An 18892-nucleotide genomic window follows, 5' to 3' on the forward strand; every position below is an offset into this window, starting at 1 on the left:
CCAATGTAAAAAAGTTACTTTAAACTAGGCCTCGGCAGTATCACAGTATTACAGTACGCCAGAGTATTTGAAATCCTGAAGGTATGTTTTTCAATTCTGCCATTAATACAGGTGCTCCTCTTTCTGATTAACTTATTGTATGTTTTGCACAGCACGAACAGTCAGAGCTCAGTCTCCAGTCTTTACTGGTTGTACAGTTAGCTGAGCTGAAAGACACCCCAATACCTAGTGGTGGAGGTACAAGTTACAGAACAGCCGGTGGTATACAGAGAGAGACTGTGGGAAATGGCGGCATGTTTTTTTTACATCTAACTTGAATTAAGGATTTATTTTGAACAAACCGGAGCTGGTGATTGTTGGAACAGTGGACTTACTAACTAGATTACTAGCAAGAGAAACCAAGATGGTTTGGATGAGTTTTATTTTCTGTGTCGAGTTTGACTGAAGTGTGTTTTATGACAAGTTAATGAAGCCATTAAGCCTTGTCAGTCTTGTCTGATCGAGAAGGTTGAATTAAAAACTTGTACAGTTGTATTTATCTGATTAATAAGGAAAATTGGGGTGAGAATATCATTTTTCTTATCGTAAAGTAGTGCACTTGCCGTCATATGCCATATATCCTGGTGAAATTTGAGGAAAGTATAAAGGTATAAAATATTACATACAGCCCAAGCCTACTTTAAACACATTAAGTTAATTATTTTCCCGTTATAATCCTCATGCCAGTGGGAGTGAAAAGAGCAGGCGCCGGTACAAAGGCCTCACCGCACCTCACATGAAAAGCCATCCAAGACAATAACATGAGAGGCACGAGAATAGAAACATACATCAAAAGCTTATTAAAGCCAATGAAATAACTCACAATGACAGCACTACAAAAAGATAACCATTACATCTAAGTGCTGGGTATGTATGACTTTGAGGGTGACCTTGTGGGCCTGTGGCCTATTGTGTACCAGGAGGCTGTATAGAGAGCTGGTTGATTAGGCTGAGCTCCCCGGGGATCGATGAGACGTCTGCGATCAGCACTCAGAGTAATCACTCTGTTTTGTGTGCGTAGTCAATGACGGTATAAGATGAATGATGTCACACCGCTATATCACTGATAGTGCAGGTGAAGGATTTCTTGTACATATTTGTGCCTCTAAATCATAATTAATTGTGCTATTTTACAAACAAACAGTATGGACAACCTTTGAAATGTAGCACTGTGAACGGAACAACCTGTAGTTTTTATTTGAGGCCAGACTCTGCTACTCACACGTTTGCTACCTGTGGTTGCTCTGCCGGCAGAACTTTTGCAAGGGGGAGACAAGGACACCAAACTGAACCCATGTAATAAGAAACTTACCAGGCACCCCGCCCATAATATCTGTCTGCTGTCTGCCCTGTAATACAGGAAATCCAAACCAGAACTATCAAGTTCACATAACTAAGTTGCATACAAATTACAGGCATCATATGCACACAACCCTGCCATTAGTGGTAGGTGTTATTTTTGCCCCCCAACTGTCTTATTTTAATTCTATGTCTGTTTGCTTTACAGCCTGCGTAATAGCAGGTTTGGGCCTTTTCCCATGTATGCTCACATTAAACTACAACCATAAGTTAACCTTGGAAAAGGCTTTTCTGTAAGTCTTTTTAAGTTTGTTTTATCTTTCTTTAAAGCTGAAATTCCATCATTTCTCAAGTCCCTCGTTCATGTATCACTGCTTGGGTGTATCTTCAATAAAAAACGCTTGTGCCAGCTTGTCACAGCAGAGTATCTTTGTCTGTTAATTAAAATGCTTGGCTCTGGCTTTTTATCCGTAAATGATATGATTACCGAAATTAGAGACAAGGGAAATCTCGCTCTCATGGAGACAGAGAGGCAGAGAGCAAAAAGACTAGATTAACAAAAGTAAAGATACTGTGGAACATTGTCCAAATTAAGTTGAACACAGTAAGCTAGCTAGCTGTGTCTATCTGTGTGTGATTCTTAGAAGGTCCAGTGTGTAGAATTTAGTGTCATCTAGCAAATAAGGTTGTAGACTGCAACCAACTAAAACATCTTCAGTGTGCCAAGAGTGTAGGACCTTATGGTGGCTGACGTTAAAATGCAAATAGCCCAATTCACACTGCCTGCTCAGGGCGGGAATATCACGCTATTAAGTCACCTCACCAATCTGTAAAAAAAAGTAAAATTGCGAAATAGGGGAACAAAGTTGTCTTGCCTTCAAGTCGGGTGTAACTAACTAGCAACAGCCTTGAACCGGTGTCTGAAGAGCTGGCACGATGGGACAATGGGCAGGGTGGGTGTGATTTTTTGATGACGTATTATGCTTGCGACCTACCACCAGAAGATTTAAAAAGCAGCAGGCAGCAGTTCTCAGCAAACTTTACGAAGAAGAACAGCAGCCGCACGTTGGGACAACAATGAAATTTGGAAGCTCCATCTCCTCTGAGCAGAGGATGAGATCAGCTGCCATATAACAGAGACCATAAACCAGTGTTATTGCCATGTTATGTCATTGTTATGGTTTTGAAAGCACTGCCAATGCGTATGTTTTATGTCACATTGGAGATCGATGCTGTTGTGTCAAATGCAACACCAGCCATGCCTCTTTTGCTTCTGCAGTGCTAGCATGCTGTCTAAAATCACCCACTGGAGTGGCATGATGATTCTGTGAAAAGATGCAAAGGCGGCGCAAAGAGGGGACTAAGTAGCAGTCCTACAGTGCAAGCTCCATGTAAAAAGGGCTAGTGTTTGCTTTTCCCGTTTTTATCTACTGAACAAACAACACAGAGATCTCTGTTGAAGAGAACCTGCTCTATATATAGTTATGAACAGTTCATTCTAAGGTGATGAAAAACAGTACCACTCGTATTTTAGGTGATTACACACTTAAGAAAACATACTTATTATAATACATTCCATTTATGCCAATATTTGACCCCACATCTTGAACACTGGACCCTTAAATACCTCTGTATTGTTTGGAAAAACAGAAACTGAAGATGACCAACAAACCCTAAAGACATAAAATACTGCACAGACAACACTGACTAAATATCTTCAATTAAATGTTAAATGACCTCAGCCATCAGGCATATTTTCTTAATGTTCCCCTTAGCTATCTGCACAATATAGATTAACAACAGCACAATAGCAGCACAGCTTAATAATCAGGGTGGCATTCAAGTCCTGGGCCGCACTGGGCATCTGACAGACTCAGCACATTTGAATAATATCTTGGCACCTTCCATGCCCCAGACATTACCTTTTTTTTCCTTTATGATCTTTAAAAAAAAGCATATGCGGCTGAGTCAATTCTGTGCATCCCCTTGGTGGCAATTAAAATGCAGGCATAGAATAGCACAGGTAAACAACATAGCATGACAATAAACATGGTGCACAACCAATAAATAAGTAACTGACAGTGCAGATCTGGCTTTGTCAAGAGACCAACAATTGTCTTGGTTATTTATTCTATTTCCTCCAGATAATTAATCATCAGTTGGTTGTACTTTAGTAGAATTCTTGAGTAACTTATTTTATAACAGGATGCAACACAGGGACTAGACATATCGTAATATATTGCAACAGTATCGGTTGCATTGGAAAAGCAGCACGGATGGACTTGAGTCAAATACATCACACTCTGTAAAAGTCTTGCGATGGATCCAGTGCAGTGGGCCACATCTTGTAAGCCTTACTTAAGCACTACAGCTCCAGTCGAGGTTTGATTTGGTCCGATCACATTACAGGCAGAGCAAAGACAGTCGTGCCAGACCGCAAGAAATAAGACAGGAGTGCAAAACTTTTCTGCAAGGTCAAGTTGACACTGATACTGTGCAAAACTCGAGACACCCCGCTAGAGACAAAGATGATAACACAGGGCTGAGTGATACAAGGCAAAGGGTAGAGAAAAACAAATCCTCCTGGACCCATGTATGAAAGCGCAGAGCAGTTGGCGTTGTTGGGGCGGGGGGAATGGGAGGGGTCGGGGTATAATTGAATTACAGTGACCTCGTGACAGTACTGTAGGTGAGGTCATGTGCTGAATTAATTCTGTCCCTGACCCCGTCTTCAGCAGGGCAGTGCTTCTTGGCTGCCCCCGAGACCCAAAGGCGCAGGAACGGTGACACATCTCTCTGAGCGCCTTCTCCCAGCCAAAACCGTCATTCAGATTGACAGCGAGGCACAGAGGCCAACGGAGCATCACTTTGTGCACTGTATTTTTAGTGCAAATGCTAAAACGCTCTATACTTTGGGATATGCATTAGACAAGCTGCTATTTCTGTTTGTTGGAATCCACCAAAGACACCAAATGTAAATTGAATCTATATTCTATTTCAAATGAAGCTCTACGATGCACAGCATGAAAGCTTGTTATCCGTGAATACATTGAATTAATGCGCAACAATGTAGAAGGTTAAATTCAACTTTAAATAGTACCTTTAAACGAAGAGAATGTCTTCAAAAGGGCCGCATTTGTTCAGCTAGGTAAGGTAATACACCTGAAATTATTCTGCTTTTTAACCTCCCATTGTGTGTATTTTTCACCATGTGTGCAGCAAATGAGAGGCTTAAATGCTCTTACTGTCAAAATACTTATGAGGCTTAAGGTATTATCAGATTGTGCAGGAAGCAAAGCAGGACTTCACAGGTGAAAGAGGTTACTTACTGTCTGCCTGAGAGGAGAACACCATGCAGCTGAGTAGAAGCAGGAACAGCAACGCCCCTCTGGGCAGGAGGGGCACTGCCAGGTGAATATTAGGCACCATGTTCCAAGTTGGCACCGCTCCCTCCTCAGTCCCCTGCTAGACACGTCCCACTCTGACAGGATCAAAGACTAACACCTGGGAGAGAAAAACACACGCAGAACAGGAGTACAGAAACATTAGTATTCAAACCCACTATACATTTGCATATATTTGAATGAGCATAATAAACAGAGTGAAGCAGAAATATCAAAAGCAAGTCGCAGAGCAGAACCAAAGGAGACGTAAATTGTGTATACTTGTAAGAAACCCTAACCCTAACACTTGTAAGAAAAACAACAGCGCACAACACTGCAGATCTTTGGTCTCGATCAACAAGGCGCCCAATACCCACAACAAAATCCTGCTCGGGGCAGAGGAAAACACAAGTGGAGCGAGTGCAGCACGCAAACTACATCAGCAGAAGAGTTTGGAAATGCAGTACAGTGCAACAGCGAGAAATCATGGGAAAAAATGACAAGAACAAAGGGGAGGTCAGGACGCAGGATTAAGCTCCTCGGCTCTCCTCTCACAATGGGGATCAGTTAAAAACCCAGAGGACCTCCTAAACAGTACTCCCTAAGGAGTGCCGCCCACTTAATGTTCCCCCATTAAGAAATTGAAACTGTGTCTTCCAGATGGGTTCAAATCACACAAAGTGCCATGATCTCATAACATCAGAACATGTATGCATGCATAAACATTTGACATACGACACACACCCCAAGGGGGACACAGTTGGTCAACAAAGCAGCAGCAGGTGTACCACAAATTAGACGTAATTAACTGAGCAATAAAACAGAAAGCATTGCGCCATCGTCTTAAGTAGTGGGTGGAGACAAAAACAAAGGCTGTCACGGAAAAATTAAACCGCCCAAACATTGATTCTTTGTCTTTTTAGGAATTAGATTTAGTGTAGGAAATGACTAAGCCAGCTGATAAGATTCTGATATATGACCTTAAGTTTGTTATAGCCTGCAGTTTGGCTGTCTAATGCTGTTATAAACAAAGTAACTGTGTATCCCCATAAATTGAGCTAACTAAATTTCTTATCCCTACACTCTTGCCCATGGCCATCTGTGATGAGTAATCATAACGCTGTAAAGCGGACCACAATATGGTAAGGATAGATATCTCTCTTTTGATGGAATTAAAGCAGTATCTCCAGAGGACTTCAGAAAAGATGAACTAAAATGAGAAAAGTTTTAAAAGTTTTAAAGTAAGCCTACTTTTGTCTTCAAGGGCTCACTGACAATGATTCTGTATAAAGCTTTTACAAGAGGCCTATTGGAATTGGATTGAAAACTTTCTCAGCTCGTCTCTTCAGTCTCAATGCTGAGTTTGTAGCGGCGACTGAACAATACTGATTGCTGATATTTGTGAAAAGAGAAAGAGAGGCACTCACAATGTGGAATATCTTGAGGCTTGCTGGGTGGCCGGTCAGCTTTAGTCTATTCAGTTCAGCTAAATAAGTTAGAGTGTCACGAACACAATGCCTCCAGTATCTTGTGGAAAAAGAAACCTTTCCATTCTTAAGCCTGTGGAGGTGTTGAGCAGCCCATTACTCATGTGGCTATTTCAATATGTGTGGAAACACTGGGAGAAAAACGCACACACCGGGCACCTCTCTGACCACTGTCTTTGTGAAACCAGACCAAGGAAAACACTCCGCTAAGAAGAGATCTTAGGAAAATGAAATTTCAAGAGTTTCCTTTTCTTCGTCCGGGTTCTGCTTTAACCTTTTCCGACAAGTCACTTGGCAAAGGAAAAGACAGGCACAGCTGAATAAAATGATGTAAAGGAATGCTGTGTGTGAGTCACGTTGCTGGTGCCTCACCTGGGCACGGCTGCAGACAGGTATCACTGACTGACGAGCTCCTCATCACTGTTTGTCGCTAACAGGAATTTGCCTCTGGGCTTTCATGTCTACTAAACCAATTTCCAATGCAACACACCTTCCATCTGAGGAATTTTATTTACACGGTGTGCAGCCAAGACCATCTATCGTCAGTGAAAGTTCAAGCTGTGATCATATCAAGCTGTATTATACTCCTCCCTGCGTGTGGATTTTTGAAAAATAGTACAGCAAAAATAATTTAACACCTCTGGTTAAAGAGATTCCCCTCATGTCTTCACCTTCACTGCTAATGAGAAAGCAGCTCTTTGTTGTGTGTTAAGCTGTAGCAGTCTGGAGAAGAAAAGATACACAAATACACTGCTCAGGGTGCCAAAGAACTGGATCACACCCCCACTCTGCAACTAGAATTAAAGACATTTAGGCCTCAACTTAATACCCCAAGTTAGCTTTGCAAAATGAGTCTAACTCACATCAAGTTTGTTGGCTGACAAATTTGTTTTGACACTCATTTTTATGTACGCCAGCGTTGCGTTGGTTCATGTCGGTGGGTAGAGAGAGCGAGTGAGGCTGATAGAGTTGGCTAGTCGCCGTGCTCCAAACCCTTGGCGGTGGAGGGATATCTTTTACAGCAGATGCCAGGGAGAGGCAGATGCTTTTCATCTTCAATGAGACAAATTCCTAGAGCGAGGTTTATTCTTTATTTATATAGCTGCTTATTTATCCCGGTGCAGCTTGTGCCTCCCAGCCGCACACAAATGCTATGGGACGACACTTGCTACTATGTGCATTTGTGCTGTGGCGGCGGTGCCACTTACAGAAGGCGAGGGCACCAACATGGAAATGGTGCAGTGTGATCCAGAATCTGAGCAAGTGGCTCAGCACACAGGAAGACAGTGTTTGCAACTATGTGGGAGAGCGAGAGAAAAACAATAAGAACACGTAGGGGTGGATGTCTGCCCTTGTGAGATTGTATGTGAATCCTTCTGTCTTGGTTAATTATTTAACTCTGAGGCCTGGTTAGTAGTGTGAGAGGAAGAGAGGAAAGTGTTTATGAGAGAGAAGGAGTTAGCGCCGCATAATTGCAGCTAAAGTGATCACCAAGATTATTTCACTAGAAATTGAGATCCTAATTAATAATCGCAATAATTAGTCGGGATGAATTCAGGAGCTTAATTGTTTTACAGCTGAGTAGATTTTCTAAATTATTACAGTTTGAAACTGCAGTGCACAAACTAATGTTTCATCAACCAGTATGTCAAAACATATACCAAAGTTACATATTTTTTAATCAGAAATTATATATTTATGGAATTATGGCACTCTAGAAGTGTAGAGTGAATTTATTTACCACACATTTCTGTCTGGCACTGACTTAATGTCAGAGCAGAGTCGAGGTTTCAGGCACTACTACACCTACTACTAAAATGCACAAAGAAGAAGAGGTCAAAACTCCCGCAGCACTTGTAGAATTAAAAAGTACTTCTATTTCCTTTATTAGCCATTTTCTAGGATTTTATTTTGTCTTAACCAATGAGTTAGAACAGTTAAGCTAGTTTATGGCGAAAGGAATTTGGTGTCCTGATTAGAGATAATTAGTTTTATTTCATTTTGCTTTAGACAGCACAGCACACAAACACTGGTTATTTTTTTAGAATAGAAACCCCCTACACAAAATAGCATTAAATACAAAGGAACAAAGGACTGACTCTTTAAGTAAATTCAGGCTTTCTAGGCTGATTATGTTAAGGGAAAGCTGTTCATTATGGTGCACCATTGGGTCTTGTGTCCAATTTGTCAAGATGTCAAGATCCTGTATCCTATAGGGAAAATACTCTATGGTGGAAACATTTTATCTAAACACACAGATACCATGAAAGAGAACAGAAGGTAATTAAATTGATGCTGAAGTTGCAATAACCCTAACCGACAAGACACTTTACTGGGCGTCCATTCTTTTAAGTCCTTTAGGAAAAGGCTTTGGAGTTTTGAGTGTCTGGGGAGTTCTCAGTAATGCAGAGCGTGACGTATACTGTATATATGTGCTGCATTATAGGCAGCGGACTAAGAGGTTTAGAGGAGTAATTAAGGGAACAAAAGGCTGTGAACATCTCAAACAGTAAACTGTGGAGGACAAAAGCGCCTTTGAGTGAGTTCAGTGGGGAGGGGAATACAACAAAAAGTACACACCTATCCTGTTTGCGTCTTTGCCACCCACATCAGGTGCCTGTCATTCAAGTTATTACCCCCAGTGTGAGAGCGTGTGTGGCAAGGGAGTGGCCACCCATACAGAATTGGCAGTGTGCAAACAGACAATGACGAGATGAGACGAGGCACAGCTGCGCAGAGAGAGAGCGCAGAGGCTGAGTAAACACTACTATTACACTAACTACAGGTAGCATCTCTGCTCTCCATCGTTTCCATCCCTCCTACTCATGTTCTCTCTTTTTCTCCATCTCTGTTTAATGGGTCATCCTGAGTGCGGGGGGGTTCGGGGGTGGGACAGCTGAGATATATGGCTAGCAGTGTGGGGAGCTAATCATGGCCGTCTCTGGAGGTGATAAACCCAGACCAGGGAGGTTTGTGTTGGCGCAGCCTGCAACGGCTCCATAAACACAGTTACAAGCTGAATTTCGACAGCAGTGTTTTGGCCCCTGATTAGTTTTCCATGCCCTAGAAGGCCAACCCTCACAAGTCTGTGCTCCTTTTATACCTCTGCGGAGAACACGCACCACGAGACCCCAGGAGAATTACCGCAAGCCCCCGTATTGTAAAATGAAAGTGTAAAGTAACAAAATTAGGTTTTCCCTCCAACTCTGAAAGCTTTTTCTGTATACACAGACTTGATGGTGCATGTCTATTTTACAGGGCTGCGACAAGGCCCTGCATTGAAATACACCTAACAAAGGGTAATGTCCTGTGACCCATCAAGTTTTACAGCACTTTTGTTTACAAGCTGATTCCGCAGAGTTAATTGTTAACACCTTACTGCTGAGAGACTGAAAGACATCTATAACAGACAAATGCACTTCCTTAAGTTGAGCAATAGAAAGTAAGGAGCACTGATAATGCTGACCTACAATGAAAACACTCATGCAATAAAACACACGAGCAAAGTGTGGATGACTCAAAGAAATCCATCAGGTAACTGACTTCAATAATGACGTATGATAACACTGCATCCACGTGAAATATATGCAGACATTTACAACATATGACACAGAGTCTACATGACGCATTGTGATGTAATCCGTGACGCATGGGAGTGGGAGTTAATGCACCAGGCCCCTAATAATGTCCCCAGGCAGCAACATGCCTCTCAACAGAATGCAAAGACCATTGCATATTTGCTTCACCCATATGATACAATGTCGATTGGCATTTAGTCTGGTTGAGTGAACATTTAACAAAATTCAAGCACCTCTATAAATTGCCGCTGAAGTGGGGATTTACAATCACCTCTGGGGGGCTACCAATCTTTTCGGCTGCAAATCAATCTTGGAATGAAAGGTGATATGTATTACACTGATATGTATTACGCCGAGTAGAAGAGACATACCAGAGTGCCACTTCCATTTGAATTTATTGGAGAGTGATTATTGGCGTTGTCGAGCTGCAGAGCAAGGAGAAAATGGCTTGCACTACAAAGTGCTGGGCAAAGGGCCTGCAATAAATCAAAAAGCTGCCTCAATGTAAAACAGACATTCATCAAATAAAAGCAATGCTGTGCATACCTGGAACAATTGAGTGGATGAAACAGCTCAGGAGCCGTATTTACTGAATACAAACCAGTTAAGCATGAAAATTAAAATGAAATATTTATAAAATCATACTGTTTCACACACACACAGCAGGACACATTTTCTCTCCTTTATTAAGCCATTCTTTTGAGGATAACTTATATTGTTCAGGGTGCCTGCTGTGCAACAGAAGGCACATTATATACTGTTCCACATTATTTTTAATTTATTCTTCTCATACCGTTTGCATCCTAACATCTGGATAACTAACTAACTAACTAACTAACTGGGAATCTACAAAACTTATTGCTCGGTGCCAGTTAATCCCACACAGTGCTTCTTTAAGATTGTTATTATTATAATGTTCCTTATAAATCATCACTGTTTACCTGACTGCTTTTGAAATGTTCTCTGCTTTCTATTTCTGTTGATTATGAGGCATCATTGTTTTGAAAAGTGGAATATAAATAAAAAATCTTATACTTATTATTGTCTGCAGCCTCAAACATTGGGCCTAAATAAAAATAATGTAGAATGATAAAATAACAAAGCTTTGTTTTCCATTCAAGGTCTCAAGAAATATACACAGCCAATGGCCTTGCCCTAGTTCCCCTCGTAAGACTGAAAAAAGTTTTAATATTTGTGCTTGTTTACATTTTAGAGAGTTCTACAAATGAATTACTGCATAATTAAGAATGATTCTGTGCTATGGCCAAACATTAAATTAGCAATATAAACTGAGACACATTCTCAATAGCAGATGTGCATATATATCAAAAGGAAATTCACACTGTCAAGCAAGAAAGATGGGAAAGACGTCACCACTTGACGGTTTGCTTGTGGACAGATGGTGCCATAAAATGACGAGGCAGGCAGCACAGAAGGCATGGACCCCCCCCTCTCCTAACACCATGACTTCAGCCCCCCCATCCCAACCACCACCACCCCCTGGGCAGAAAGCCTGGTCTCCGCCAGTAAAAGACAAACAGAGTGAAGGCATGTGAGCAGAAAGTCTGGCAAATACACAGCTCCGTAGATCAATAGACGGCCGAACAGGGCAATTGTTTGAGCTCAGCTCAGTCCACGGATATATCATGGCTGGATCTTTAGCATCCGGAAGCAACAGAAATATTCATAATTAAGCATTGTAGACTTCGGCAGAAGTACATGTAAAAAAATATAAACTGAAACACTCTGTATGAGCAGGTTTTTTTCACTAGTATTACTCAACAAGGAACGAAACCTTATCTGTCTTTTTGGGTTTAAGTGTATTTATTTCCTACAGGTGGCACTGAGGTGAGGATATTGGACCCAGCTTTGTAAAAGAGGTTAGGAGGGGGGCTTTTGAGGGCTTCATACTATTCAGCAGGTGTCTACACTGTTCTAAATCAATTACCAGTAGTGAGTCAGTGCTTAGGGTAGGGGGGTATTGTAAATCAGCTTGGTGTCAGACCAGATTAGAGACTGTAACGGGCTGGGAGTGAAGCTCTTTGGCCAGCAGGGACCCTCCATGAGGGCCGACATGAGAACCAAGCTGTGGCCTCGGTGCTCGGTAACAGAGCAGCAGTTTTTCACCACAATATTTAAAGTTAGAGCTACATGGGGATGTGTGCTGTGAAACCAAAAGAGACGGAATACCCTTTCCAATCATTTAATATGTCTGGTAATTGGAGACAATGATGCAAATCAAAGAGCTCCTCTAGGGCTATATTGGATTTTCAGGATTTTTTCATCAATGTGATCAGGTACCTTGATTTGTCAGGTATTTAATTCACCAAATAAGCCAAAAAAAAAAAAAAAAAACACCTGGTGAGTTCTAGTTTCTAGTGTTTTCTTTTTAGGTAGGGGTTGAGCTGAGTTTAGTGACATTTTTGCTCAAAGTTAGCAACTTAATAAATACAGAATTAAAAAATAAAAAAGTAGAACCAATACTGTGTAAAAGGCCAAAATCTCATATTATCTGCACAAGCCCAGTACTGTATACCAAATATGAATTTTACATAATAAAAGGAAAATGCATTTATCTAAACTCATATATCAAAATGATACATATGTATGTACACACATGCACCATTACATTTATACTCATACACAACATGCATCATACTTACATACAACCATACATACATTTAAAATGCCATTAAAATAACAATATACCAAACTACAACATTATGCAACTGAAGAACCCAAAAACCTCAGTAAACTGTATTTCTGTATTTTCTGTATTAAACAGTCTGATTGCTGTCGACAGGTTTGCTGTTTTCAACCTGTTAGTTTATCCATACTGAACAACCCAACATTGTACACACGTTTTCATTTTAACAGTAGTAAGAATTTGCCTACTTATAGTAGGGAAATTCAAATTGACTGCACAAGAACAAGCCAGACTGTTATGCACACATTGGCTATTAGTCAAAACAGTGGTCATTTACTGACTCATGGCTACTCGGTGGATGGTCTGTGCTTGACCAAATGCCAGCATGACAGCAGCCCCTTATCTCACTGCATCGTTTTATGCAAATCTAATTCTGAAGAACTGTTGCTTCAGCAAAAAATACTCCTCTAACTAAATACAGAGGTGAGGAAATGCAGTTGTAGCCGACATTCACTTTATGACACAGAATGGTCAGAGTGTTTTTCATATTATACTGTCTGGTTTTGGGCTTGTTCGGCTTCAGTCAGCGCTGAACCGCAAGTATGAAACTGTATATTGACACAATGGTTTTATTATTCCACCCTACAACAGAGCATGTAAAAGACGCAGGGAATACAAGCCTCTGTGGTCCAAGGAACAGAGAAATAAAACCCAGTGTTGACACAGGGAAGGGTTAGACTAACTCGACAAAGGCTGGGAAAAGCACTTCCTATATAACCAAGCTTTCGTGGTGAGAAACAGAAACACTGGACCTGATGGTGTCTGGGCCGAAACATAAGGTGCTATTTAGAACGAAGGACCCCTCGATGAGAAATGTGTTTAGAGAAAAGGCACACGCAACATATGCTATTCTGAAGGCTTTCTTACAACAGAAAAACTATTACACGAAGGAAGCCCAAGAAACCTGGTCTACCTGAAACATTTAAGACTGAACAGATTTAACGTCGGTTAGTTGCCATTGCAAATGTGAAAAAAAGGATCCCCAAGTCCTAATCCAACTTCTCTCCTGCCTTTTATTCCAGACGGCTATCCTCTCAGTCCCTGTCTAACTAGTGAAAAGAGGCAGATTCTAATAAGCCATTCTGTCTTTCTGTCAGTCTGTGTTTCTCTCCATCCCTTCATTTCCTCATCCCCTCTCTCTCTCCCTCTCCCTGGCCATGTCTCCTTCTCTGTCTCTTTCTCTCTGTCTGAGCCACGAGCCAGTCTGTTGGAGCAGATGGAACCATATATCCCCATTGCTCTCCGGAGGCCTGGGATTTAAAATGTAAAAGAGATGAGTGCGGAATATGCAGGGCCCAGTCGATAAAGGGCAAGAGAAGCAGGGACTCTCAGCTTAGACCATCAAACAAGTACAGTACTTCTTAAAACTATGTTTGGGCTGTAGAGCAGTAAACTACAAAGATCTGGCATCTAAACTCACCACTGACCTGGCATGACCGTACTTACAGAGTGCCTAATCCAGTATTTTGGCCTACAAGATGTGAGCAGGGCAGGAAACTGTATTTCTAATGCTCTTGTTCTGTTGATAGAATCAATTAATCAACAACATATTTGATAATCACTGAATTGTTGTGAGTTCTTTATCAAGCAAACATTATGAACATTTGTTTTATTTAAAAATGAAAAACCAGAAAAAAAATAATCTGCAGTCATTTTTGATGACAGACTAATCATTTAAGTAAAGTATTTTAAATGTTTTATATCTCAAATGTTTGAACTTGCTTTTCTTTGTTACATATAATCAACAATTAAATATATTTGGTCAAATAGAACAAGACATCTTAAAGCAAACGTTTGGCTATGGAAAAGTATTTTCCCCTACTTTCATGTTAGACAAAAAGCTTGATCAATTCATCATCATAAACATGAATAATTAGCTGCAGCCCTAAAAAAAAGTCAATCTAGCTGGTCACCAACATCGCTTGATGCTGTTGTATTTTTTGGTTTAAAGTTGTGTTGTTGAGCGTCCAGAATCCACCATCTTCCAAATGTCTCATGTCAATAACATTGTGATGTAGAAAGAAATAGTTTTGTGAAAATAAACCCCACAATTTTTTTAAGACTATAGATACATCCAATCAAGCCAAATGGTATTTAGATGTTCATATTTAGTTGTTTTGAGTTGTGATGTTAATATGATTACAGCGATCTACCGGTTTTAAGGTATACCATTATATGAAATGTGATGATTATAATATTATGTGTACTAAATATAATAAGTGTACTTTTGCTTATCTACAATATTGGGAAAAAAATGCAACTGGATGGAGAATCTCATAGTGATATAACGTGTGTTCAACCAAAACTAACCCTTCTGTTTTCATTCCTTTAAGGGTCATTTTGACTGATAAAAATATTTCTGTGATCCTGTGAAACTACAACATTGTGATGTTAAGGTACCATGAAAATCTCATACCACTGCGACCCTTATTGTTGAGTATCAAAAATCCACTGTCTTTCAAATGTGTCATGCCAGCATTACCTTAATGCAGAATAACAACACTTAGTCGTAAGGTATGCAGAACAAATCCCAACATAATGTTAACGACCAAACAGCATGAAAATCTCACATTGTTAGACATTTAAAATATCACCAACCTGATTATTATTCCAACCAAAATTAAAACATCTGTCCATCGCACATGTCCATTGTCTTTTTGAAGTCATATTGACGTACTGCGCCATCTGGGAAGTCCACAATTTAATAAACCAAGTGAAGGCTGATAGTCACCAGCCGAAAACAAACAAGCGTTAATTTGGATGTTTTTCCTGAGGCTTTCTCTTTGAGCTACATTGGTCGGAAATGTGGAGTCGGGCCTGCCTCCCTCTACACTTCACCTCATGCCACCTTTCAGGTAATGAGAAAGTATCTGGACACTGTATCTGTCGTCTGGGAGAGGATTCTGCTTCGTCCTCCATCTCTGGGTGGCAGGTTGACAGACAGGAAGAGTGAAGAACAACAGGCAGACGAGGTTGTGAGCAGTACAATCGATTGCCAGCTGACTAGTGAGCTCCATTATACTGACAGGCCGGAGCCACAACACGACGACTTGCACTCCACCAACGCCCTCATTACTACCTATGAATCTCTCACTGGGACCAATCTCTCTCGCGCTCTACCCCTTCTTGCTTTGCTTGCTTTCTCTCTACAGTACATCTCCCTGGGCAAAGCACAGGACTGAATTTTGCTCTGTCAATCTGATGGAGGCGTTTAAAAAGAGGCAAAAGCCACACTTAAGCCTCTGCACTTAGCTTCATGTACCAGGCAAGCAATGGATAGAGAACAAAGATGACATGGGGTAATACACTGTTCTTCAGAGCAATGTTCTTGAGGAAAATGCAGCCTAAATGTACATTTAAGCCTGTGCAATCTTGGAGAAATTTCAACTATCGGCGAGGGGAAACCTCTGCCATATTAAACATTTCTCCCACTATCACCCTGTCTTTCAGTTCTGCTATCTGCTCTCCTCGTCCTCTTTCCCTCCAACATCCCCTCTAGTTATTCTGAAATCCTTAGTCCTTGGAAGACTTATTTATACTCTCTCCCCTTCCCCACCCCTCTCCCTCGCAGTACAGCTGCAGATAGGATTTACCTGCAGCTGAGACAGCCTCCAGACTATCAATTACCACCAGTGTAGAGTCACTGTTCTGCAGCTCGACTAACAAGACATACACACACAACACATACACACACATCTCTTAGAGATACATCCAGTTAGAGAAATTCTAAATTGACTGTGAGTCACAGGATTTCACTGACTACTCAATAGTTCAGTGAAAAATCCACTTAATGAAATTTTTTAATTTTTTTTTTAGACAAGAGTGCAGATACATCTAATCAAGCCAACTAGTATTTAGATCAAATGTTCCATGGAAGAAGATCAGAAATGAAGATGCCAGAGATTCTATCTTCATAAAACAAACTGGTACCATTTGTGGAAAAATCTGTCAAACCAAAAAAAAAAAAAAAAGAAATAAAAAAGTGTTTCGCTGCTGAAAAGATGGCCTTTTCATAAAACTGTGCTGTCTGCACGGAAAAAGGCGCAAATACTTTTGAAATTGATGCTGCATGACCAGAGAAAACAGAAAAAAGGACTGTGACATTTGCTTTGGGTCAAAAGGTAGAAAACCTGAAACTACCAGAATGCCCTGCACTACAGCAGACCAAGAAACTGAGGTGATGTAATGATGTAATGCAACTTGGCTGTTTAGACACAGGAAACAATGTGGCAGGCAGCTGGTAACAAACAATCTTAAATAACAGGTAAACGGTGCTCTAAAATATGTTTCTGAGAACATTTAAGGTGAGAAATAAGCAATACAGTACTACAGCAATACAGAGTTTTGGTCTATAATTGAACAGTACTGCATTGGTTACAGGAATACAATACAATAAACTGTATGGCGCCCCCTTTCTTGTAAACAAACTCTCATATTACAGCCAAACTGTGCACTAAAATATGTTTCTAAAGACATTTTAGGTGTGATAAAGACAATGCAGTAAGGGTGGGAATCAGCAAAAGCCTCACAATAAAATATTATCACGATACTTAAGTCACAAGACAGTACTGTTGGCGTAGCATACTGAGTATGGCTATAACATATTTGACAATACAAAGCAATTTATTATCTTTTGTCGAATTCAAATCATGTTCCAAAAGGAGAACCTTGTCAACATTGGTTTTACCTAAAAAGATAAGGTTTTCAGTCTGTTCATCTCACTTCATTCATTTCTATTACAGCTGATTGTATCTAGTGGAATAAAGCTATTGATTTCACTTCTTGTATAGGCCACCAAGTTTAATTTGAATTTGTATTGTTAATAATTTCAATAATTTAAAAACCTGACACTTGGCATTCATGTATCAAAAGAATATTGCCAAGAAAAAACACTGCGGTACTATGCTGAATTAATATTTTCCCCAACCACAACAATCCAGTAACAGAATCTTGGTTTATATTTGATAGGCACTGCCTAGCTTTATAGTTTGACCTGAGTTTGGAAGAGAGGGGTGGCTCTCTCTCTCTCTTGATCCGCTTCTAAACTGTTTTTATCCGTGGCAGTGGGAATAGGAAGATGCATAAGTGCAATCTGTGGTCTGAGTAAAAGCCTTCGAGCCATTGAAAAGCGGCAAAGTATTTCTTTAAGAACCCCAATTAACAGCAGAGCTATGACTAAATAATGTATACTATATATGTTGTTTACAGATGGGCGGGTGAAAGTGTGGTGCTTGCATCTGCAAATGATTACAAAGTCAAAAAAAAAAGCACAAACATGCAAAAGTTGGAGCCCTAACTGCAGTCCATTTGTATGGTTGTGATGTTTGACTGGTCTGCGATGTGCTGAAAACAGAAATCTCACTAAATTCTTCCTGACGTGTCATCTCACTCTGTGACAACGATTAGACTGAACACCAAGCCCTTACACACAGAGAGACACACGCAGGGACAGGACCTGTCACTCACAACACCAGATCCACCCTGACACCTAAAGTGCCTCTGTCAGGTCAGCAAATGAAAAGCCATCACAGCCAATGTTGCAGTCATCAAGCTGAAGTTATTCCATAGACTGGTTAAATGCTATCTTGCCAGCTCCTGTTAAACTTTGTTGAGCGTGTTTGGGCTCAAGGCGTCACTTTTGATTCCTGGGCTTAGTGCTTTGTTTATGCACCATCACAGGAGGTGGACAACCCTCCAGGAAATAAAACTCATGTAGGGGGCATAGGCTAACACTCCCAAATAAAACTCTTATGAGGATTACAGCCTGTATTCTAGCAGTGCTCGGTCACGTACTCAGTCCATACAGCCCAGTGTAAGCCTGTGAAGAAAGATCAGAGGAAGTGAATTCCTTTTAAGTGAGCCATCGTGTCTAGCCGTGGCAGGACTGCAGTGATCATTAGGATAACATATTCGGGTCAAAAAGGTAATGAATGTGCATTAACAATGGACTGTACGGTAACTCTCTGGAAAGTACAACACATTTGCAGCTCACTATCAAACCATTAAAACCATTAACCTCATGAAATACTGACCAGGGGTGATTTTTTTTCATGCATTGGCCAACATGCGCAAAAATGTACAATGCATTATTTACTTCATACATAAAATCCGCCTTACAAGCTTAAAGGCATTTCCAAGGTTCAACTGCCCATCTTAAATTAAGTTTCCGTGCCCGAGATCCAAAGGGGGCTTTCCTATGAACTATAAAAGAGGAAACTGGTTATCCCTCGACTTCCCCTCTCTTCAACCAGTCCTCTTGTCTGACTGTCAGCCTCGGCAGACAAGTCTCCCATGTTTACTAATGTAGAAGCAACCCCTTTATCAGGGAAGAGATTTGTAGGGAAGAGGCAGGGGATTAGCCATCAAATTACCAGGCAGACAGCATCCCTGCTCCAGGGT

At 40.8% G+C, this 18892-nt stretch overlaps 1 protein-coding gene across 11 annotated transcripts in view; it reads right to left on the reverse strand.

The window, feature by feature from the left end:
* The window catches only part of ptprfb (protein tyrosine phosphatase receptor type Fb), a 215589-nt gene that overhangs the window by 138687 nt on the left and 58010 nt on the right, over nt 1-18892 (reverse strand). For all 11 annotated transcript variants that reach the window (XM_088085767.1, XM_088085773.1, XM_088085774.1 and 8 more), the window contains exon 2: nt 4668-4842. In XM_088085767.1, coding sequence (XP_087941893.1) covers nt 4668-4767 — 100 coding nt within the window. In that variant the 5' untranslated portion in view covers nt 4768-4842. The remainder of the gene's footprint in view (nt 1-4667; nt 4843-18892) is intronic.

The sequence above is a fragment of the Plectropomus leopardus genome, chromosome 12, assembly GCF_026936395.1.
Source record: "Plectropomus leopardus strain MGB_pleo_1.0 chromosome 12, ASM2693639v1, whole genome shotgun sequence".
Lineage (NCBI taxonomy): Eukaryota > Metazoa > Chordata > Actinopteri > Perciformes > Serranidae > Plectropomus > Plectropomus leopardus.